Consider the following 24,176-nt stretch of genomic DNA (forward strand, 5'->3'; position numbering starts at 1 on the left):
TCTCCTAACAAATTTTTACTCATTGAATTCACTTTGACATGTTGACATTAAAGCAAGATTGTGCTTGCTTCCAGACTACAAATTTCAGAGCTATTGGTGCCAGAGTATAATCAACCAAAAATTAAGGTCATTGTTCTCTTACACAGTACTATGTCTTTTCTCAATTATGATATCTCACTTCTTATGAAAACCTCCTTATCAATTTGACTGGTAGGTTTCTAATTCTCTCCTTAATTTAGTCAGAAATACTCAATAAACTGTTTAGAGGCACCCATGCTTCTTCTTCTTCTCCTTCTTTTTATTTGTGCATAATAAAAGTATAGTTATTTTTTATTAATTTAGTATATGTATACCCATAAACATATTAATACTATACTGTAAAGTTGTGATTTAAAAGTGTGGAGTCTCTCTTTTTTAAAATTAATTTACTGGTGTGACACTGCTTAATAAAATTGTGTTTCAGGCACACATGCTTCTTAAAAAAGGATATTAGCACTAATTAGAGAAAGAGCTGGTTCAAGACCTTCAGTTTTTCTCAGAAAATGAAAGAAAAAAACAGAAAAAGAAATTAGGGACAAGATGATAGCTGCCAGGCATTTTTTTGTTTTTGTTTTTGGTCAGGAATGATTCAGATGTAGTCTGTTTGCAGTTATCTTCACTTAATTTCCAAATAAATACAGATAGGGAAGACCTTCTAGTTTAAAGATGCATGTATTGGTAAACTACATTATGTAGGAAAAGAAAGATCTGAAGATACACCGGAATTTTAATATCAGATAATTTCATTTTCAAATATGTTATAAAGCATAAAGAAAACAGCAGTGCTTTGAAAATATTCTCCATCTCCCATCCAAAATACAGGATTTATCATGTATCTATTACCTAATCATCTGAAAAATCAGAGTGATTTGAACTTAACTATTTAAGTATAATCATTATTTTATTTTTAAAAAAGGGAATGCAGGTAATATTGTTAATAACAAAAATAAACTAGTCAACTTTCCAGTAAAGATTAAATAATTTTATACCAATTCTATAAAGTTCATATTTTATTTTGTTCTATCCAATCCATGTTTAACTATAGAAAATTTCCCTTTTTATATTACCTTTAAAAGTATCACCTCAAGAATAAAACAACAAAGTGGTAACACAGCATTTTTAATAACTACCATTAATCATGTCAAGTTTTTAAATAAGTTAAATGTACTAGTTAAAACACTGCAAACTAAAATTATACTCATTTTGCAGATTAAATAAAATAATCTCTGGAGAGAAGACAGGATCCAGCAGAAGTAAGGCCTGCTTGAGTATGGTTGGTGGGGTAATAATATAGGTGTAATAATTTTTAATTTGAACAATTCACCTAAAATGTCATAGGGTGTGCTTGAGTGTGATGTTATGTTACAGAATTACATGCTTATGATTTTATAATAAAAAGATTTGTAATAAGAAAGTGGCATCATTTGTGCCAGACCCTATATTTAGCTTACTATAAAGTTTTTAGTCCAACATTCATATTTACCGCTTTTGATTAAAATAATTATAATACAAAAATAACTCTACTCATTTATCTGCTATTCTACCTTCCTCATTCTGCCTTCGTCATGTCATTCTACTCCCTGAATTCTAACCAGAAATCTAGTTGTACAACAGTCTTTTGTTTGTTTTGAGAACTATTTCATTTCCCAAATACACTAAATATATTAAAGGTAGACAAACGTTCTTTATTTTTACAACTATATTAATCAAATATGACAATGTTTTTAAAAAATAACAGGACTTGTTTTGCCAAATGTGCATATTCATAGAACAAGGTACATTAGAAAAACCAAAGAAGTAACAAGCACAGTAAATTTTTTTTTAACATCAATGTGTGACAGAAACATCAACTGATTGTCTCTTGCATGCACCCCAGCTAGAGACTGGGCCTGCAACCCAGGCATGTGCCCTGACCTGGAATTGAACTAGCAACCTTTTGCTTTGCAGGATGCCACTCAACCGAGCGCCAGTCAGGACTCACATGCTTTTTATACAGAGCAATGCAGCAGTGCTTTATACATTATTGTCAGAATGCTTTATCTTGTAACAAATTATTTTAGGCAAAGATATATTTAAAGGAAGTAATACTACCTTGCCAGCAAACATGCTAATTAGTTTGACACATTCATTTTTATAATTTTATTCATCCAAAAATTTGCTTAAACTGTCTTAATGGTACTTCATCTATTAAATAAGATATATATTACTTAAGGTTATATAGAAATACTTCCATTTGTATTGTATCTATTGTATGTATTATGTGCTTAGATTTCAATGTTATACTAAAGCATACATGTCAATAGTCTTCAAAGTTAAGAAAAACATGACATATCGTTTCCTTGCTTGGCTAATCAAATATATTTATATAAACAGGCAAATACTAATTAAGAGCATGTCCAATTGCCTCTTATAAATTAGTGCTTAAACTGAGAGACAATGAAACATATGTAATTATCCTTTTTTTCAATGAGGTTGGATTTTTTCCTTTTTTTTTTTTGATGAGGTTGCTCTGTGCTAACTTGTCTATTAAGAAGCCATTCTATTTCCTAATTTACCCAACTGAAATACCTTCCTTTCTCCCTTTCACATCAAAAGCTGTACAAAGGTTACTGTCAGACTACACCAGTGCATCTCAAAATCTTACCTACAGACCAGTAGCCAGTTCTGAACTCTTTGTTACTGGTCCATGAGAAGATAAGGAATGAACTATATCACTAAATCTACTGTTTAGTTTACCTGATATTTTTTAATAGCAAAATTGTCTCAATGAAGGAAACAAAATGTTAATTTTCATTCAGGTGCAAGTTCCCCATATCATCAAACTGAATCTTTTTAGTAGTACTGAACTGAGAAAAATAATCATTACAATTATAATATCAAGGTGTAATCAACCAGTGACCGTATTATTATAGAGTTTGCAAAATTTAATTAAGAAGCATTATCACTAGGGTAAAAAAGAAAATGTACATATTTGACATGTTTTCAGTATATAAACCTAATGTCAGTTAAACTTCTAAGGTAAACTTCTAACTGTTACATGAAAATCATGGGAACTTTCTACTTTTTCTCTTAAACCGTCATGGTCATGACAGTTCAAAACAGGAAACAAAGATGGGGGATCTTAAATAATACCTTTTTGGGGGGAAAAGTCCCAAATACATCTGAATTAGTTACTTTAAATAAAATAGATTTAAGAAAATACTGACCCTCTCTTTCCTTTTCAATCACTTTTCTATATATTAACTGCTTAAGATACGCTTATGATAAAAATGAGTCTACAAAAGCAACTTATTCTTTACAGTTATAGAATACAAAAGACTTCATAATAAAATAATAAACAGGAATTCACTTATACAAACCTCATTTAGACACCTCTTCTTTGTGAATATATTTCGGATAAAGGTTTCCTGAATTTCTTCTTGTTTCACCAAGTACTGCCAAAGTCTCTTTACAGACAGCGCCAGGTGGTGTTTGGATCTACAGAGAGATAGTATATTTAATTATACACTCCAGAGATTTCTGATTAACTTGACCACACTTCCTTGGTATTATATAAATGTTTATAATAATAATTAACTGAAATCAGACCAGGTCATTTAGGGCCTCAATCAGCAAACTTTTTCTTAAAGGACCGCATACTAAATATTATAGGCTTCGAAGGCCAGATGGTCTCTCATACAGTTACTCAACTCTGCCAATGAAGTGGAAAAAAGCCAGAGACGATATTAAAATGAAAATGTAGCTGCCATTCAATACAACTTTATAATGCAGGATGAGAGGTGAATTTGGCCCAGGAGGCTACTGTTTGCTGACCTTTAACCTAGGAATATAATAATTATGCTCCCATGAGCAGAGCTACTCCAGGCGCTATTTATGAATACACACCAGTCCGAGAAGTCTGTCACTGCCGTGCAAGACGTAAGTGCTTGTTAAAAACATGTAAATGCACTATGTTATTAAGTAACCAAATACATTGTTGAGTTCAGTTAATATTTTTTATAGCGAGACTTTGATGAGGCAAGCACTGTACTGTACTGTTTTACTTTTTGGTGTACTTTACTCTTCAAACAGCAAATCTGTTTGCTAACTGGCTATTGTGAACAGCACTGCTTGAGCGTGGGTCCTAATAAACTACCAGTCTGCCTTTCACTTTTGAAAATAAAGTTTATCAGATCACAACCATGCCCATTCACTTACTGCTTATTGTCTATAGTTGCTTTCACTCTACAATGGCAAGACTGAATAGTTGCCACAAGGATTAATAAGGTCTCCAAAGCCTAAAATATACTTATATGGACTTCTGCAGGAAATGTTTACAAACCTTTGGACTACAATATGCATCACACAAAGCAACAGATATGAGTTTAGAACAGCAAATTAAACATAAAAAGACTTAATTTTTTTTTTAGTTTAAATACTACCAGAAAACAAAATGATGTAGTTAAAAAACAGTGTCCACAGGAAAACCTACTTGAAAGGAGTATTTGTAGGTTCCAGCAAAGCTTTGTGGCGGAGAATTGCAGGACCTGCAGACAAACTATCTTCAGAAATATGACTTGCAATATAGTTTTGAGGTGGCCCACCATGGATTTCAAGTCGTCGGAGAAGAACTTGCTCCCAACATTGAAGAGTTTTTAGAACTGCGTGACAAAGTGGTGAACAAACAGGAAGCTCTACAACAAGAAAATAAAATTAACCCACCTTTATCTTCTGCAGTAAATTTTAAGTATGACTGAGATATTAACACACATTTTGGCAGAGGAGATGTGAACAAAGGCAGGCATAGAAATCTAAAGAACTAAATAAGGACTATCATAAATCTGTGTAACATTTCAACACAATTAGGTAGCCAAGGACTAAAAGAAAAAAGGGCATCTAGTTGAAATTACATTAGAGCTTTACTACTAGTACTTGGAATAATCTTTATGACATAATTTAAATGACTACTATGTCAATCACTGCTTTTGACTTTAACATGAAAAAAAGTACCTGGATGTTATAAAACTATGTCTGGGAAGAAAATTAATTGCTTTAAACCTTTGTATCAGTCCAATTTCTGCATGGCATATAACTAAGGTTTGCTTAGAAAATAAAATAATACACAAAAGTTTTTAAAAGTTACATAATACTAAGAAACTCAGTACTTTCCAGTTCTATACTTCCATACTCTTGAATCCTAATTCTACCCTCAAATTTCAGTGATTCCTCCTATTTACCTACAAAAATCTAAACATGCTTGTACTGTGAATTCTTGATTTCAAAATTGATCCTCTGGAATATGAATATAAACTCCTCTCTCCATCATTCTAATATAAGCACATAATTTTTGTTACAGTGACATTTTAATCTTTACTTTTTAAATATTTATATTTGAATATAGATGACAGCTGAGTCATCTGGTGTACTATCATGCACTTTTGTTTCCTGTACAAGCTTTTCCTCCTTTGGAGTTAATAATCACTAAGTTTTTGCATTTACTTAGTTTTCTATGTGTCTACCAGTATAAAATCTCTCAATATCCTGGCTACAGCTGTAAATACAGTCTCAATACAGTCAATAATTTCAGGTTCACATCCCTGCTTTCTTGGATATTGTCCTCCTAAGGGCACCTAACAATATGATACAGATTATTTACAGACAGATGGTTTGGTTAACAGAAACCTATCTTGTATCATAGGAAGTTATTAGACTTTTCTCCATTATTTGAAAAAATACAAAATAGTAAATCAAAAGCAATGACTATTAATTCATGTTAAATTACCTGCAAGATCATGACCTGCAAAGGGATAGAAAGTCTTCAAATTGTTGAGCACCAACTGCACCATTGCCAAGCGCATTAACGACCAACTAAAAATAAAGCAACAGACCTGTTAAATATTTATTTAGGGATTTAGAAAAGTACACTACCACTCCCTGACTCAATGATTCCACAACTAGTAACTTACCCAGAATATGTATATCCCCTGCAAAAAACAAAACAAAACAAAACAAAAAATATGCATGCAGCTACTCACATATGCATTATCTATAATGGCAAAAGACTGTCATTTTACTGTTCACAGTTTTGACCTTCTTCTTTTCCTAAGTCCCTTTAACATTTCATATAATAATGGCTTGGTGATGTTGAACTCATTTAACTTGACTTTATCTGGGAAGTACTTTATCTGCCCTTCCATTCTAAATGATAGCTTTGCTGGATAGAGTAATCTTGGATATAGATTTATATTAAAAAATTAAAAATTTATTCTCTTAAATTATTCCCTTAAAAATTTATATTCTTCTATCATACCATTAACAGACCATATCTTAATATTTTTGTTTTATCTCAAATATACCTTTCAGATATAATCAACATACTAATAAAAGCAAGATAACAAATATATCATCACTCCTACATGTAAGAATAATGCTCACTGAGGATGAGCATTTTAAACATTTATAATTTTTATCATATGTGGAAGTTATTTTTGAAACATTAATCAGTGATGTTAGAATACTATTGTTTTCCTGAAAAATCATATTTTCTAGGCTGAAACAGTAGGGTGCAAAAATCAAGGAATAATCTGACTGCAGTATTTGTGAGGGCTGATAAAAAGTATAGGTCATCCATTCATGTAAAATAAAAAAATTAACTGTGGAATTAGAGTTAAGTAAAGGAATTTACCAATTTCATCTAAAGAAGTCTGAATTATAGTATGTTTTAAGTCCCAAGCCTCTAGTTTCACATGCATTATTTAAAAAAACATTATATATAGACTTCTGGCCAAGATGGAGGCGTAGGTGGAAACACTGTGCCTCCTTGCACAACCAAGTTTAAAGACAACAAAGTTTTAGTAATAAAAATGCAACCAAAACACAGAAAATTGAACTATATGGAAGTCCGACAACAATGAACCTTTCAGCCAGACCTGTAAGAGGGGCGGAGCCAGCGACTGGTGGAGAGGGGTTGTGCAGGAAAACTCAGCTAGACCGACCAAGGCGCACGTAGGCAGCGGTTGGCAGACCCCAGGTGTGGGGTTGCAATGGGCAGACCCAGTGAGGGCTCAAGGCGGCAGGCTGACTGCAGTCACACATTCACGCACAGATAAACCAGGCAAAGGAGGGAGCAATGAGACAGACCACGCAGACCCCAGTGGCGGGAAGCAGCAGAGGGGGCTGCCATTACCCCTCTCTGACCCCGCCCCCACATACAGCAAGCATCACAACCCAGCAACTGAGTTGCCCTTCCCTGGTGAACACCTAAGGCTCTGCCCCTCATACATAATAGGTGCGAATAGACCAAAACATTATGGTTCAAGAAGAACTCAAAGCCCCAGAGCCAATAACTCTAACCGACCAAGAAACAGCCAACTTATCAGATGCACAGTTCAAAACACTGGTGATCAGGATGCTCGTAGAACTGGTTGATTTTAGTCACAAATTAGAAGAAAAAATGAAGGCTAAACTAATTGAAATGAAGGGAAATGCATGGGAAATCAATAGTGATAGAAAGGAAACTGGGACTCAAATCAAGGGAGTGGACCAGAAGGAAGAAAAAAATGACCAAACAAAAAAGTATGAAGAAACAAGAATTCAAAAAAAACACAAAAAAACAAAATGAGGAGAGGCTTAGGAACCTCCAGGACATCTTTAAATGTTCCAACATCCAAATTATAGGGGTACCAGATGGGGAAGAGGAACAGCCACAAGTGGAAAACTTATTTGAACAAATAATAAAGGAGAACTTCCCCAGTCTGGCAAAGGACATAGACTTCCAGGAACTCCAGGAAGCTCAGAGTCCCAAAAAAGTTGGACCCAAGAAGGAATACACCAAGGCACATCATAATTACATTAGCCAAGATTAAAATGAAGAAGAGAATCCTAGAAGCAGCAAGAGATAAGGGGACAGTCACCTACAAAGGAGCTCCCATCAGACTGTCAGCTGATTTCTTAAAAGAGACCTTACAGGCAAGAAGAGGCTGGAAAGAAGTATTCCAAGTCATGAAATCCAAAGACCTACACCCAAGATTGCTCTATCCAACAAAGTTTTCATTTAGAATGGAAGGACAGATAAAGTGCTTCTCAGATAAGATCAAATTCAAGGAGTTCATCATCACCAAGCCTTTATTAAATGAAATGCTAAAGGGACTTATATGAAAAAGAAGATAAAAAATATGAACAATGAAAGGACAGCAAACTCACAGTTATTAACAACCACACCTAAAACAAAAGCAAACCAAGAGGACAGCTAGATAAGGAGCAGAACCATAGAAATGGAGATCACATGGATCACATGGATCACATGGAGATCACATGTTGCTAACTCAGCAACAGGGGAGTGGGAGGAGGAGAAGGGGGGAGAATGAAGAGAGAATAAGTAGCACAGACAGTAGGTAGAAAATAGATAGGGGGGAGGGCAAGAATAGTATGGGAAATACAGAATCTAAAGAACTTGAGATACATGGACATAAACTAAAGGGGGGGAATGGTGGGGGAGGGTGTGCAGGGTGGAGGGGAATGAAGGGGGGAAACAGGACAACTGTAATGGCATAATCAATACAATATATTTTTAAAAAACATTATATATAACATGATTTTTTTAAAAAGCTTAAAATTAAGTATTTCGTACCTGTATGAATTTGAATTAGAATGCTCTTGGAGATGGAAATCTGAATCTAAAACATCATCATCATCGTCATCGTCATCACTGTCCAGACTTTCCTCTGAATCATATTCTCCTCTACTTAGGGAAGGGGGCAGAAAAGGCTAAAATGAAAAAGTTACAGAATTTACCATTCAACTTTCTGATTTAATCCATTTAATTACATAGTCCAATATTAGCAATTTACCCCATTATTGTATACTTCATTATAAGAAGTAAAACCAGCAACTGGCTGCTGCTTTTTTTTTTTAACATTCTATGCCTTTGACATCACTTTACACAATTCCCTCACTTATTCATTTATTCAACAAAAATAAATTATCAAGTATCTATTGTGTTAACAAGCATACTTGAGCCCTTGCTGGTATTGCTCAGAGGACTGAGTACCACCAGCCTGGGAACCAAAAGGTTTGCTGCTTCAATTCCCAATCTAGAGAACATGCCTGGGTTTTGGGCCAGGTCCCCAGTAGAGGGTGCACAAGAGCCAACCACACATTGATGTTTCTCTCTCTCTCTCTCTCTCTCTCACTCCCTGCCTCTCTCCAAAAATACGTAAAATTAAAAAGATTTTAAAAATAAGTAAAAAGCATAGTTGATATAAAAAATTTTAAGACATATACAGAATCACTGCCTTCACAGAGCTGACATTTTAATGAGAAACATAGGCAAATCATGCTAGAAAGGAAAAAAGACATTGGGATCGAGAACATTAACAAAAATTGAGATGAGTTGATCATGAAAAGACTCTGAAAAGTGGTATTTAAGTGAGACATAAAGGGCAAGAAAAATAGGAAAGAAATAAAGACAAAAGGGAAGAAAAGAATTTTGGGCAATGGAAATAGTATACAGAAAGGTTTTAACCTGGGGAAAAGTTTGGTATAAAAAAAAAAAACAGGATGTGTTGGGTTAAAGGTAGAAAGAGTATGGAAGATGACAGGCCAGATAGAGCTTTTACAGGTCACAGTATACAGAGTGTAACAGAATGCCACCAATGACTTTTAAGTAGAGGACAGGCATTGAGATTTATACCTTAAGAATAACACTATTATCACTAATTTATGAGAGAAAAGTCAAATCCAAGAGTAGAAATGGAGACATCAGTAACTAAGGCAAGAACTGTCAGTCTACATACAGATGTTAGTGATGGAGATGGAGAGGAATAACAGATTCACAGTATATTTTGGGGAAAGTATTGATACATTTGCTGATAAATCTAGAGAGCAAGGGAAATACAAGAAAAAGATAATTTCTGGGTTTCTGGCTTGACCAACTATAAGTTAAAAGATGCAATTTACTAAAACCAAAGGACTTTGGTTGTAAGGGGGAGGGGGGTAGTGTGGAGAAAATAAACACCCAAACCCAAATCTTTAAGCTCAAGATTCACAGGTAAGGTAGAAAAAGGATGAAGAACAGAGACTATGAAGGAATAAACAGTAAGATTAGGGGAAAAACTAGAAGGCACTGGCAGAGAATAAGAGTTTAAGTATTTCAAGGAGAAGGAATTGGTCACATGTGCTGAATATTGAAGGTCACACAAAATAATGATCAAGAAGTTTCAGTTATGTTTGACATGGGAGCCACCTGAATACCAACAACAGCAGTTTCAGCAGGGCAGTTGTGTCAGATGTCATACAATAGTTAAATATAAAAGGGATCTAAGGTAATAGGAAGAAAATGCAGTACCCCCTTTTCCATGGTTTTGCTTCCTGTAGTTTCAATTGTATGTGATCAACTGCAGTTCAAAAATATCAAATGAAACATTGTAGAAATAAACAATTCCTAAGTTTTAAAATGCATGTTGCTCTGGGTAGCATTATGAAATCTTGCATTGTCCCACTATCCCACCCAAGACACGTATCATCCCTTTTTCCAGTGTGTTTATGTCGTAAATGTTACCTGCCAAAGAGTCACCTAATAGCCATCTTGGTTATCAGACAGACAGTTGTATTGCAGTGTTTATGTTCAAGTAACTCTATAGTAGCCAAACACTATGTTACAACACCTATGTCATTCATCTCACATCATCTTATCACATAAGCATTGTATCATCTCATATTACCACAAGAAGGGTGAGTACACTACAATTAGATATTTTGAGAGAAAGATACCACATTCATGTGACTATTACAGTTTACTGTCATAATAATTATTCTATTTTATTATTATTATTAATCTCTTACTGTGCCTAATTTATAAATTAAACTTCATCATAGGTATGTACATATAAGAAAAAACAGCACACACAATTGCCCTTGAAAATATGGGTCTGAACTATGTGAGTTCACTTACATGGGGTTTTTAGTAGATCCACATAGTTGAAACCGGTGTTGTTCAAGGTCAACTGTATTTTCAATCCATGGTTGGAAATCTGCATATGCAGAAGGCTGACTACAGTTGTACATGAATTTTCAACTGTGTGTGTGTGCTGGGGAAGGGGGATCTGGAACATATCCCCTGCAGATAGTGGAGACTACTGCATTTCGTTTTAAAAAGCTGAATGATAATAAACAACAAAAATGGGATAACAGCTGTAAACTTTGGGGGTCAAAGCAGGATTTGTAATGGGAGACAGAAAAGCATATTTCCGTACTTCTGAAAGGAGCCAATAAAGAGGAGAAAACGGAAGTCAAAGCAAAGAATAGAGAAGAAAAGCAAGGATGGGATTCAGAACAGAACTGGAGTCTCTGATAGGATGGATTCTTCATAATAACAGGAGGAAAGAAAAGATGGGAGGAAATATATTTATAGCTTCATTAGTAGGATGATAAAAGAAGTTTGTCCGATTCTATTTTTTTAATAACTTAAGAGATGGGGTCATCAGTTAAGAGTCAGGGTGGAAGAGCTGTGGGAAATTTGAAAAGTTATAAAATCTTGTGTCCAGGGAAGCCTAATAAAGAAACATAGTAGGAAGGACAGAACTTTGGAACAGCTGAGTGAGGAGGTTGGTAAGTCCTCTCTGAAAAACCAATACTAAAACTGCACAAAATTATCAAAAAGAATTTAAAGATATTGGAAATTGACCAAATGCATGTAACACATAAAGCAATTTTCAGGAAAAATCTACTCAATCTTTGGTAAAAAAGTAAGAATCTGGCACTTTGGCCAAAGGCTACCCTCATCCCCACTCCTGCCACTCTGTGGTACAATTGTTCCACCAGGATCAAAAGGGCAGTTTGCGAGGACTAAACACTCTGCTTCTTAGCTGGAGAAAGCAGACTTCAATAAAAATTCCATGCCCAGTGACACTATCAAAAACAACAGATATTTCAGTAGTAAACAATTAGGGGAGGCTAACATCTCAATTGTCCTGATGCTATGATACAGACTGGGGCAAGAGCAGACCAATCAGAAATTTAACAATATCCAGGAACACAAAAACCTTGCTAATCAAGACTCCTGCATCCAGCAAACCTACGCTTCAAAAATGAAGGTAAAATAAAGATATTCCCATTTAAATGAAGTGCTAATCAACATTTGTTCAATGAGTAAATGATTCTGCAAAAGGCATGAAGAAAGAGGAAATTCAAATGCCCTTTTTTATACTGAAGCATGTAAGATACAAGAAAAATAAAAGCAGCTGCTCAACAGGCCAGGGGCATGGGTGTCAAGAGAAAGAGTGAGGTGTCAATTAATTCAAGGCAGTAAGGAGAATGTCCAAAGGTTGAGGATGTGAAGAATTTGGCTGATCACAGGAGAAGGAGATATATGCAGGCAGTGCTTGCTTTGCATGTAGTGCAGGAATGTAAAACAACTATGCAAGTTGAAGCCATGCAAAGCAATCTTAATAATGAATGGAAAAGTACAAATGTTCTGTGACTGATAAAATATTTGTCAAGGCATGAGAAACTCCTACCGTCAGCTGGAGAAATTAAAATACAGTAAAACTAGTATTTATTCTGTACACTATAATTAAAGTATTAAAAACACTGAGAATTAAAGTATCTTATTTTTGGTAAAAAATTCATCCATTACTTTGAATAGCACTTGCCACCTTCTAACTGTATAGTTTAGGACACAAAGCAAGCATCTTTTCTAATTCTTGGCAAATTGGCACATTCCTACCTAAGTCTGTATCAGCTTCCAACATTTTATGCTTTGTGCTTTCAATGTTGTGAAATATGACCCAGAGTTCCTTTAATGGGAAGTTTTTTTCTTCTTCTAATATCACTCTCTGGAACATCTTCATCCTTTTACCACGCTTTCCTCATTTATGTCGGTAAGCTGGCCTTCGCTAGATTGCTCTGGCTGCACAGCAACAGTCTCTTGAATGACAGCAATGTTCATAATCCCAAAGCTAGCTAATTTTCTATAACTTTACATTTGATTTGAATTTCACTTCCAATTGTTTTTGCTGAATTTTTAGCAATGTTAGCCAATTCCCTCTTCTAATCATCCAATTTTTTAAAATGTCACTTGTGTTTATCCTGGGGGACAAGGGGGCAGGATACCACCCCTTTTTCTGACTGTTATGAACTGAATAACAGGCACTAAATGACCAATCACTGTCAGGCTTTGGAAGAACTACTATGATTAGTCTCTAATCATGAAGTGCATCTGTTAATTTTCATTCTAATTTATGGACTGAAAAGCTAGTAGGGAACTTTGTACTTTATGCAATTACTCATATTTAATGTACTGTGGTAAATTTAAACTTGAACTATGTTGACGAGAGACTGATATTATTTAATTAAAAGTGGTAAATGAAATTTGTATATATTGGAACAATGCAGTACAGCCTGTAGTATAGAAAAGGAATAAATATAGATGGCACATGAACTTCTTACAGTCTTGATTCCTTAATTACTAACAGGTATTGTACACTGGCATTAAGGCATTGACTAATTTATCTTTTCACCTTAATAAGAACTTTATTTAAAATGCAAAAATTATAATTTATCAAAGAACTCTCTTAAAAACTGGATAGAAATATAGACAAACTATTTTAAGGTATGTTTTTTGGTAATGTGGCCTGATAAAATGGTTTAGGACACAAAGGAAAATAGGACACCCTATTTTCCCAGACCAGGGTGGGAAAATATTTAGAAGCACCAATAATTATGCTTATTTTAAACACTTTCATTTCCACTTAACACATAAATATTGACCTGGACAGCACTTTCATTACCTTGGCTATGAAATAGTCCCAGATACTGAGCTCAGGGGGGATGAACTTCTCTTTGACCGTCAGGGCCTCCTGGCTTACTGGTGGTGAGGAAGAGGTTGGTGGGGCAGATTCTCTGCCAGACATTTTTGATGGCTTAAATAGTTTAGTCTGTTTCTCTCCTTCTTCCACTAGTGAAGAAACTAGTAATAACAAAGTAAAGTATTATTAAATAAGTACAATTTTCATTGTATAAGATCTAAGGCTAACTACAAATAAAAACACACACACAACTAAGAATCTTATTACGATAGTGAGGAAAAAATAGGAAGAGTGACACAAACATGACCGTGTACAGCTATCTCTGCTTTTATCGCACTCTCTGCATGCTCACTTACAAGATGTAATATCTGCTTATAAATGAGCCCACAATTTAGCTAAGACTATGATAGAAAATTATCTATATTGTTCTATTTTGCTTTTTAAGAATATCATGATGAAGCCCTGATTGGTGTGGCTTGGTTGGGCATCGTCCCACAAAGCAAAGGGTCACTGGTCCCTGATCCGGGCACATACTTGGGTTGCAGATCTGGTATCAGCTGGGGCATGTGTGTGGGACAGTGGATGGATGTCTCTCTCTTACATCAATCTTTCTCTCCCTGTCTTTCACCCCCACTTTCCCTCTCTCTGGGTTAAATAAAATCTTAACAAAAAAAAGATTATCATGGAGTCAATGTTCATTAAAGGCAACAACTCATGAGATTCTTCAGTACCACTGACCTTAGTTAAAAGTAAGTACCACTGTACTTACTTCAGTAAGTACCACTGTAGTTAAAAGTAACTACATATAAAACTACATTTTCACTGAAAATATAATAAGAATTCAAACACATAAGTATTTAATTAAACTGATTTAGACTTTTGGAAATAGTTTCAAGATGGAATTTTCTAGTCAATGGAATAACAGACATAGAAAATGTAATCTTCGTTGTTTTAACTTCTAAACATTTTACAGTATTCTTTTAGTATTTTACCTTAGAATATTAAGGGTATTAGCATATGAAAACAAGTTATACAAATCTTTAATTAACACTAAATCACAGGATACAAATCACCAGTAAAGAATCAAGGACCCCAGACATAGGCATGGTCTGACAGGCAAACCACTCAACATTAAGGCACATCAATATTCTCCTTCAATGGTTTCAGTGGGAATTTACTTACCTCCCAAATGAATGCAATAATTATGCTGTAATAAATTTTGATTATTTGAAGCTATTCAGCCTGCATAAACACCATGCTCATGCATTGTATCAAGCAATAGCCAAGCTGACATTAACAGAAAAATTTAGTTATTTCAGAAAAAGGATATTAAACTGAGTAAAATTAGTATCCTAAGAGTTTGTTAAAAAGTGGTATGATTATTAAATAATCTTTCAAAAGATTTTAAAAGGAATTGTCAAATTAAATGTGTTAATTTTTCTTTGTTTTTATTAGTAATTAATAAACAACAATCATGTTCCCAATATATTTGTTGCATACATTTACATACGTTCTAAAACTTAAATAGCGGTTTTTCCAAATTCTCATTACGTAGAATATTCATAATATAAAGGTATTTTTTACATTTCAAATAATTAATGTTATGGCTTAAGATAAATTTATCATTTGACTTTAAAACTACTATTTTGGCTTTTTTAGATTATTAGCAGGTTTCATAAAAGCTTGGGGATATCTGAAAAATAAAACCTGCAAACAATGTGAAATTAACACATTTTTGTCTAGATTGCTATGTCATAAAAATGTAGAGTTTTTAAAGCAAAACATCAGAGGGTTTTTAAAGTGAGAAATCATTTCACATGTGACATGAAAATAAGAGATTAACCACACTTGGGGGAATATTTAAAATTACAGACCCAATGCCAGAATTATAAACTTGTTTATAAAAACACTACTGATAAACAAGGACAACAGAGGGAAAATGGCAAACAGGTGCATAGTTCTGACTGCTATATTACTTGAAATGCTGTCAATGAAATATCTGAGTGATATCTTCCAGCAAACAAATGACCCATAACTTGTCATTAGGGTAGACGCTTCCTCTCCTCACTCAAACTACAGCAAGACCTAAGATAATTTTATGCTTAAACCACACTAAGTTAGAGTGGTCACAAAGCTTAGGGGCAGCAATAGTGATTATTTAGCCATTGGGTACTCACTGCTTGTTTTGAAAATGCTATTAATTAAACATCAATACTTCTGCTACTCCTCGAGTAAAAACTAATTTTACTATTTTAGTATTAATGGAGTACATGAGTACTTTACTAGTAATAAAATAAAAAACCAGAATTAGGGAGAAATAAAAAGAAATTTGAGATACAGAGCTTATGGACTGTAAGGAGCATGAATAAGTAAGAAGGCAGATAAAGAAAAACTGAGGTATATATGGGAAAAAGACAGAATTATGTATTGATATGAATTAAAAAATAAATTTCTTAGCTGCCTGAGATTCATAGAATGTATTTTTTAAAAGTGGGCTGGGCTTCCATGTCAAGATTGTGGACTGAACATGCAAATATACCTTCCTTCCCCTGTAAGAAGCTGTATCCTCATCCTTAACATGTTTTGAAGTGGTTTTGTTAAAATTATGGAAGCAACACCCTAAAGAACTCAAAACAGAATAGAAAGTGGTTGAGGCTACACATAAGGAAAGGACATGGGAGGTACAAAAGAGTGAGAAAGACAATGTTGTTTTTACCATTAAGTTCTTCTGCACTGCTGGATTTGTTACCACACACTTCTGCTGCTTTCATTAAAATTAAAACATAAGAAGAGAAGGGCTAAAAAGTTAACTTACTTTTTTCAGTTTATCATTTTCAATCAGACACAACAGCCCTGGCCAGGTGGCTCAGTTGGTTAGAGCATGGTCCCTTATACCAAAAGGTTGCTGTCTGATCTCAAGTCAAGGCATGTACCTAGATTATGATTCTATCCACAATAGGGGTGTGTAAAGGAGGCAACAGATCAATGTTTCTCTCTCTCTCTCCAAAATCAATAAACATATCCCAAGGTGAAGATTAAACAAATAAATAAAAGAAAATTTATATTCTGAACTATTTTCAACCAGACACAACAGTCCCGGCCAGGCGGCTCAGTTGGCTGGAGTATTGTCCTGTACAACAAAATGTTGCAGGTTTGATCCCCATCAGGGCACGTAACTAGGCTGCTGTTCGATACCTGATCAGGGCACATACAGGAGGCAACCAATCAATGTTTATCTCTCACATCTATGTCTCTCTCTCTCAAATCAATAAATATCCTTAGGTGAGGATTAAGAAAAAAAACTGACTTCAAAGTAACACAGAACCATCTCACTCTCCACTTCTCAGTCTAAGGCACCCTTATACTCATAAGTATGCTAGAGTGTGCATAAAGCCTCAGGAGCATATGCCCTGGACATTCAATTTTAGCTGCATTTTTTTCCTTTTGGGGGGAGGGGAAAGTAAATAACTGATGATTTAAAACATTTTTTTCTATTTTTAAAATTTTATTTAATTGTTGTTCAAGTACAGTTTTCTGCCTTTCACCCTCATCCCAGCCCACCCACCCAGCCCTCCCCACTAAAACATTTTACATTGAAAGCAAGAGATATACAGAAGATAAAAGTCATGTAAGTTGAACATAAAATAGATAATGGGGGGAAAGGGGGAAGGGGTGTCAAGGAACATGTATAAAGAGCACATGGACAAAGCCAAAGCAGGGTAGGATCAAGAGTAAGAGATGGGGATGGCTGGGGTGGTGGGGAATGGTGGGGGGGAAATGGAGACAACTATACTTGAATAACAATAACAAAATTTTAATAAAAAAAGAAATACAAAAATAAAAGGCTAAAATAGATTTCAAATCTCACTTCTTCCCTTCAGCAAGGTAATTCAGTCTCGGAGGTCTCCTAAGAAGAATATATTCATTCTCCTTTTTCATTAGGGGTGTGTGACCTACAAATGTGTGTGAACACAAATTAAATATAAAAGAAATTCTCAAAATTATATGAGAAACCTGATTTTACAGGTAAATTTCAAAGATCCCTAAAAGGAAAAGACAAAATCAGAAGATTAAATAAGCATGAATTTAAGGTGCTTCTTAATCCTCAAGGAATAAAATTAATGATAAGATAAAACCTGATGACATTATCCAGATTTTACAAAGATTGTTTGACTCTCAAAGTCTTCCTAGGATCATTACTTCACACAGTACCTTGCACCTATTCATAAAGAGCTATAAAAATGAACTGATGAATATCTTAATAGAAAGTAGTGATCGAGTGTCTCCAAATCACAGAGCAAGGTAGTCTCCAAGGTAGTTGGTGTTCAAAATGATTCACTGAAATGTGGAAGGAAAATATTACAATTTCTATTTAATTTATTTTTTAATAAATAGATGAGGGAAGGAAAAAAAGGAGAAAAGGGGTTTCACTTATCACTACTGAACTGTACACAAATGGTTGTACAAAAGGGGAGAGATAAAGGAACAGAAGCAATAAAGAAGAAAGGGAAGGGGATGCGGGGAAAGGAGAAGGCACAGGGGAAGGAAGAAGGAAAAGGGCTGGGGGAGAGAAAAGAGGGGGGAAGAGGAAGAAGAAAATAAAAACTGTCCATGTTTAATATCTGTATCATAAACGGTACAGGTTATTTATTTAAAATGTACACATACTGGGGTTTTGCTCAAGCGTGTTTCATGGATAGGTGACTGCCCTGGAGTACGACTTTTCAAGTACCCTGCTGGCTACAGTATGGCTCTGCAAGATTTCAGCCCAAACTCAACAGTCTTACTAAAAATCAAGTCTGGCAAAGGGACTCTAACCAAAAATGTACTCCTTTTTTCAGTCAAACTAATTTTTTTGCAGTATAGCAAACAATTTAGTATTTGGTATACTCAACTATATTTTAAATAGTTGATTTTGTTTTATATTTTAAATATGCTGATGTCTTACTTTTTCTGGTTAAGTTCGCTAGTTTGCTAAAGGAATAACAGCAATGATATATATAATCATTAAATACTGAATACAGAACTTTTACTTTATACAAGTTTAAATGGGGAAAATGAAAAACATCTGAATATTCTGATCTGTATTTAACACAAATAATCAAATGCCAAAAATATACTTTAAAATGTTTAGAACATCATTAGCATTCTCATTGTTAAACAAAAAGACATGCTTAAAACAAATACTCATTTTCTATTTCATTATCTATTTGGAGACATGAAAAATCATTACTGTAAATTTGTCAAGATAAAACTCACAGTTCTTATAACTGCAAATATTATCACAAGATGCAATAAAATCTCTTACAATAGTTTAATTTGCAATGTAATATGCAGCAAAAAGCAAAAGCATGGATTTCTAACTGTTAACAGAGAAAAGGTACTTTTTGGAAAATTCTTATTGCTTAGTTGATTTTAAAAATTAATCATAATAATAAAATAATTCAGAACTCCATGAATGTTTGCCTGCACTAAAGTTTTAATTAACTAGAAAATAATAAATCCTTCATTTACATTCAGTGGAGAGTTCACAATGCAAATTAAATTAAAAATTAATGATTTATGTACATTAACACATTTGTTAAAAATTCTGACATGCCAAGCCAACATCTAATAAAAAGCATCTATCATTTTCTTACATCACAATCCTTAAGTCATAGTTAAATTTTATGTTGCTAAAAGAATTAGTACATTGACTATAAAATAAACATGTATAGAGAGACATAATTTAGTTCATTATACCATTATTTTAAAGAAAATTAAAATGAGAATTTATACCAGAACAAGGAAACAGTGACTTTTAAATTCCTCTCAAAGTACTATGTTTATGACAATACTTTCTAAAAGATTTTCAGGGGTTCCATGTAAGTATTTCATCTTTAATGTACAATACTTTGATACTGATTAGGTTGTTGGAAAAATGAAATACTCTAGACTAGTCAGTTTTCCTTTGGCTAAATTTAAGTAGTAACAGTTATAAAAACATATGTATTAATGTTGGCTACATTCAGATCAACTTTTCTAAAACATTATATTTTACACCCTTGATCAACAACATATACTGAATACATTTGCAATAGATTCTTGGGACGTTACAGTTATGTTTAGCAGTAATTCAAACACGAAGGTTGTTTATTTACAACCTAAAATTTATTAGACAGTTGTACTACTTTAGTTGGTAAGCTTTCAGAACATAACATTGCTTTCAAGAAGTGAAGATTTCAGAACTCTGCCTGATCTCGAAAGCCACTCCTAACCTTGTTTCTTGCCTTGGTTGACTTTCTGTCCTCAGCTTTTCTCTCTCCAACTGTCAGTGGATCTGCTTCACAGGACTGCTGCTCCTAATCTAACTGCCTTCACTAGCTACTGTCTTCACTTCTTCCTCTTTTTTTCCTGTTTCTTTTTCTCTGTTTCTGTTTCTCTCTCCTCTTCCTCCTCCCTCTCTCCTTCTCCCTTCCTTCCTCCTTCTCCTTCTCCCTCTTTCTACCTGCTCTTTCACAAGCTAGATCAGCTTTGCAACTATCAGACCTTTGGCTTCATGATTCAGTGAGTGTACGCCTACTTTCTGATTCGCAAATTGATGAATCATATAATTCATGTTTTCTGTAAATGCTCCTTTAGTTATTGTTTGTATTCAGAATAGTTTCTGGGTTCTTAAAAACAGATGAGCATCAAATAACTTAAATATCCCTACAACCAGCTCAACCACTAAGTGAACCACATTTTAAATACTGTGTATTACTTGGCCACCATGTTCCAATCCGAAAGGTTAAAACATATAGGTGCAGATAATTTTTTGGTCACTTTATTTAGGATTCAAAAATTGATGGGATAAGGATTATGATAGTATATTTAATAGAACATACTTGAAGATGATTTATATAATAGTATTTCTGTCTAGAAACAACTAAGTCTGAGTGATTAAACAAAGGACAACCTGAACTTTGAGTCAGGTTCTTTACGTATCTATGCTCAGCAAAAATGGTTGGAATGAGACCTACTGACTAGCCATTAAGAATGTATTTTTAATTCTTAGGGGTATGTGAATATTCCATAATAAGAATTTATCCCTTTTTAACATTTCACATTAATAAGATCAGTTTTAACAAATGCTATTCTTAGAACACATTAAAAACAGAGCAAAGTTAATTTAGCAACTATTTAATACTAATCTTAATAGAGCTATAAATTTCATTCTGCTAGACTTCGAAGTTAGTCATTTCCTTTTTTATCCAGATGAAAAATAAAGCATAGAAAATTACTCTTAAAAAATTAGAAAAGAGCCCTGGCTGGTGTAGCTCAGTGGACTGAGCGCGGGCCTGAGAACCAGAGGATCGCAGTTTGATTCCCAGTCAGGGCACATGCCTGGGTTGCAGGCCAGTTCCCAGCAGAGGACTCATGAGAGGCAACCATACATTGATAGTTCTCTCCTTCTCTCCTTCCCTTCCTCTCTAAAGATAAATAAATAAAATCTCAAAAAAAATTAGAAAAGAAATGTTATGAAAATTAGAATATTTTAATAATTTTAAAAGCAAGATTATCACTTATGAGCTAATAAATAATTTTTTAAAAGCTCAAAAGAAAGGCAGAAAGTATAATAAAGATTCTTTTCAGGTTAAGAAAGCTTGGTGTTTTAATCTTTAATAAACACATATATTTTCAGTATTAGGGCATTTAGAAAAGGGGATAAAATTGTTTAAAATATTTACATTTCATGGAATTATGAACACTTAGAAATCCAAAACCCCTAATGACCAGAATCATAATATGCAAAATATGAAGCAGCCTCATTTGAAATTTTTTTCCAGTCATTTCAAGCCATAGTTTGATATGCCCTGATCAGCAGTGACACGTCTTTATTTCAACAGATTAAAAATATATTAAAATCTAAGGGACAGGAAACATCATAGTAAACAATTTAAAAGAAGAATAAAATGTGGAGATAATTTTCTAAATGCTAATCATTGTTTTAAATCAAAACTATGGCTTGCTTAAAATAAATTGTCAATTTTCTATAACAAGTGCCAAACAAAGCAAAACTGGCCCACTGTACCCCAACCCCTCCAAATCAACACAAAGCAAGCTCAACTGTAAAAGCCTATTTCTAAAGCTAGTATCTTGCCTGCAAGACTGGGAGGGCTATAAGAACTGAAGGTTGAAAGAGCTTTGGAAAAGCTCACACATTCCATGGAGAATACCACTATTTGGTGGGGGGTAGGCATAGCAAAGTGCCTTCCTGCCAAAGAAAGAAGAGAGAATCTGTATTTGGGATAGAAAAGAAAACAATGTCACAGCACATTTCAACAAATAAAAATCTCAAAAGTGAAAGATTAAAGAAAACTACAAATGATAGTTCTAATTATTGGTACATGTGTATCTTAAAGTTTGAAACTGCACCAGAAACTTTATACTGCATTTTCACCATAAAACTATTTGTTTAGAAGTTAAGAAAATGGTCTGTATCAAGATTTTCCTAAGAATAAATTAAAATATAATTACATTTGACAAAGTTACCACTCAGATAAATAAATGAAGACTCAGTGTTTGTTTGTTTTTCAAAAAGAAGATAAAACAGATTAAAAACTAACCAGGTAATGATTTTGTGAGTGTCTGTTCTTTGCTGGAAACATGCGCACCTCCACCAAACACAGCAGACCACATTTTTTCATTTAGAGGATGTGCCACAATCCGAAACAGTTCATTACTAGAATGTGTTGCCAAGCCATGGATGAAAAGACTGAGATACACTGCTGTCAGAATCTCACAGAGCAAAATTGTAAGCCCTGACTGGGCTTCCTCTCCAGAAGAATTCAAAAGTCGAATTAGAGAAGTTATTCCTAGAACCAACAACAAACACAGATACCATTGACAATAAACGAGCAGGAAACTAACTATATTCTCTAATTCTTAAAAAAACGTTATTGCATCAGGATTAAAATATTTTCTTCTCTAGATTTATAGACTAGTACAGGTTATTATAGTTAATGTATGACATTTGAGCTATTTGTTCAATTTAGAGAAACACTGAAAATCTGTAATCTAATTCAAATCTGACAGATATAAGAAGTGATATAACAAAACATTTGAATTATTTTAATAATGAAGAAAATACTAAAGTTAAGTAGCTACATAATTTGTAATGGGAGAGGACTACTGAACTGGTATCAATTCTAACAATATTTAACATGATTATCATAGAGCAAAACCCAAACAAACTTACTTTTTCTCATCTGATTAAATTCAAGTTAAGAAAAACTCATACACATATAAATTATTTATTTATACCTGGCCACTGAGCTGGTGATGTATTGGGAGTTATTGCTTCATCTAAGCTTCCTGTTTTCAAAGAATGTCGATGAGGAAGCAGTACTGTCTGATACACCATTCCAGTGAACTGATTCGTTTGAAATGAACTAAGAGAAGAAAACAATTAAATAATAATAAACTATAATGACTTATAATAGTAATAATATAATAGAACAATAATAGTATGTAATAATCTAAAATGAATTTCACATAATATTCATGTTTTATTTAAGATTTTATTTATTTACTTTTAGAGGGTCGGGGAGTGGGGGAGAAAGAGAGGGAGGGAAACATCGATGCACAAGAGATACATGGATCACTTGCTTCTGCCACACCAACTGGGGACCTGGCCTGCAACCCAGACATGTGCCCTGACTGGGAATCAAACCAGCAACCTTTCAGTTCACGGGCAGGTGCTCACTGAGCCACACCAGCCATGGCATAATATTCCATGTTTTAGATCTAACTTCTAGGGTACCTTAAATACAAATTTGTGTTTGTTAGCTATACTGCTATTACATCTATGTTATACTCTATAATTTAATGCTATATTAAAACGCAGTGTCCTTTAAATGTAAAAACACAAATTTTCTAAAACACATGTAATAGATTTTAAGTATACTTACATAGTGAAAGACACAGAATATGTACAAATGAGTAAACTGAATTACTACTGATCACAAGTAGCAAGCTTATATATCACTCTTAAAGCTAGGTTATCTGGTTGAAAACAAAATCATTTTAAGTTTAATTTGGTATTTCATGGCTACACTACCCTACATCAGGGCAGGCTCCATCACGTATATACACTAGGTTCCAGGCAAGTAATAAAAAATATGGTTTGTGTGCCTCATGAAATTTATAGCTTGGTGGGGAAATCAGACACAAATAATTTTTTAAGATGTTTTTAAAGGCAAAACCTATACATACAGTGCCATGAAAGCAAAAGACAGGAGCATTTCACATAATTTGAGAATTCAGGGTAAGCTCCTCTAAGTAAATGGTACTTTAATCTAAAACTAAACAAGTAAATGAACAAGTAACTTG

At 34.0% G+C, this 24,176-nt stretch overlaps 1 protein-coding gene across 7 annotated transcripts in view; it reads right to left on the reverse strand.

Annotated features, from left to right (window-relative positions):
• DMXL1 (Dmx like 1) overlaps positions 1-24,176 on the reverse strand; it is a 152,927-nt gene that overhangs the window by 43,118 nt on the left and 85,633 nt on the right. For 4 of the 7 annotated variants that reach the window (XM_037029048.1, XM_037029061.1, XM_037029057.1 and 1 more), the window contains exons 27-34: positions 23,109-23,236; positions 22,412-22,660; positions 21,946-22,059; positions 13,806-13,984; positions 8,648-8,784; positions 5,801-5,886; positions 4,511-4,712; positions 3,399-3,516 (exon numbers count right to left, since the gene is read on the reverse strand). In XM_037029048.1, the coding sequence (XP_036884943.1) occupies positions 3,399-3,516; positions 4,511-4,712; positions 5,801-5,886; positions 8,648-8,784; positions 13,806-13,984; positions 21,946-22,059; positions 22,412-22,660; positions 23,109-23,236 (1,213 nt within the window). The remainder of the gene's footprint in view (positions 1-3,398; positions 3,517-4,510; positions 4,713-5,800; positions 5,887-8,647; positions 8,785-13,805; positions 13,985-21,945; positions 22,060-22,411; positions 22,661-23,108; positions 23,237-24,176) is intronic. The other 3 variants (XM_037029074.1, XM_037029073.1, XM_037029069.1) reach the window with 1 other exon arrangement.

Source organism: Sturnira hondurensis, unplaced genomic scaffold (genome assembly GCF_014824575.4).
Source record: "Sturnira hondurensis isolate 20B ecotype Veracruz unplaced genomic scaffold, ASM1482457v3 Scaffold0001509, whole genome shotgun sequence".
NCBI lineage: Eukaryota > Metazoa > Chordata > Mammalia > Chiroptera > Phyllostomidae > Sturnira > Sturnira hondurensis.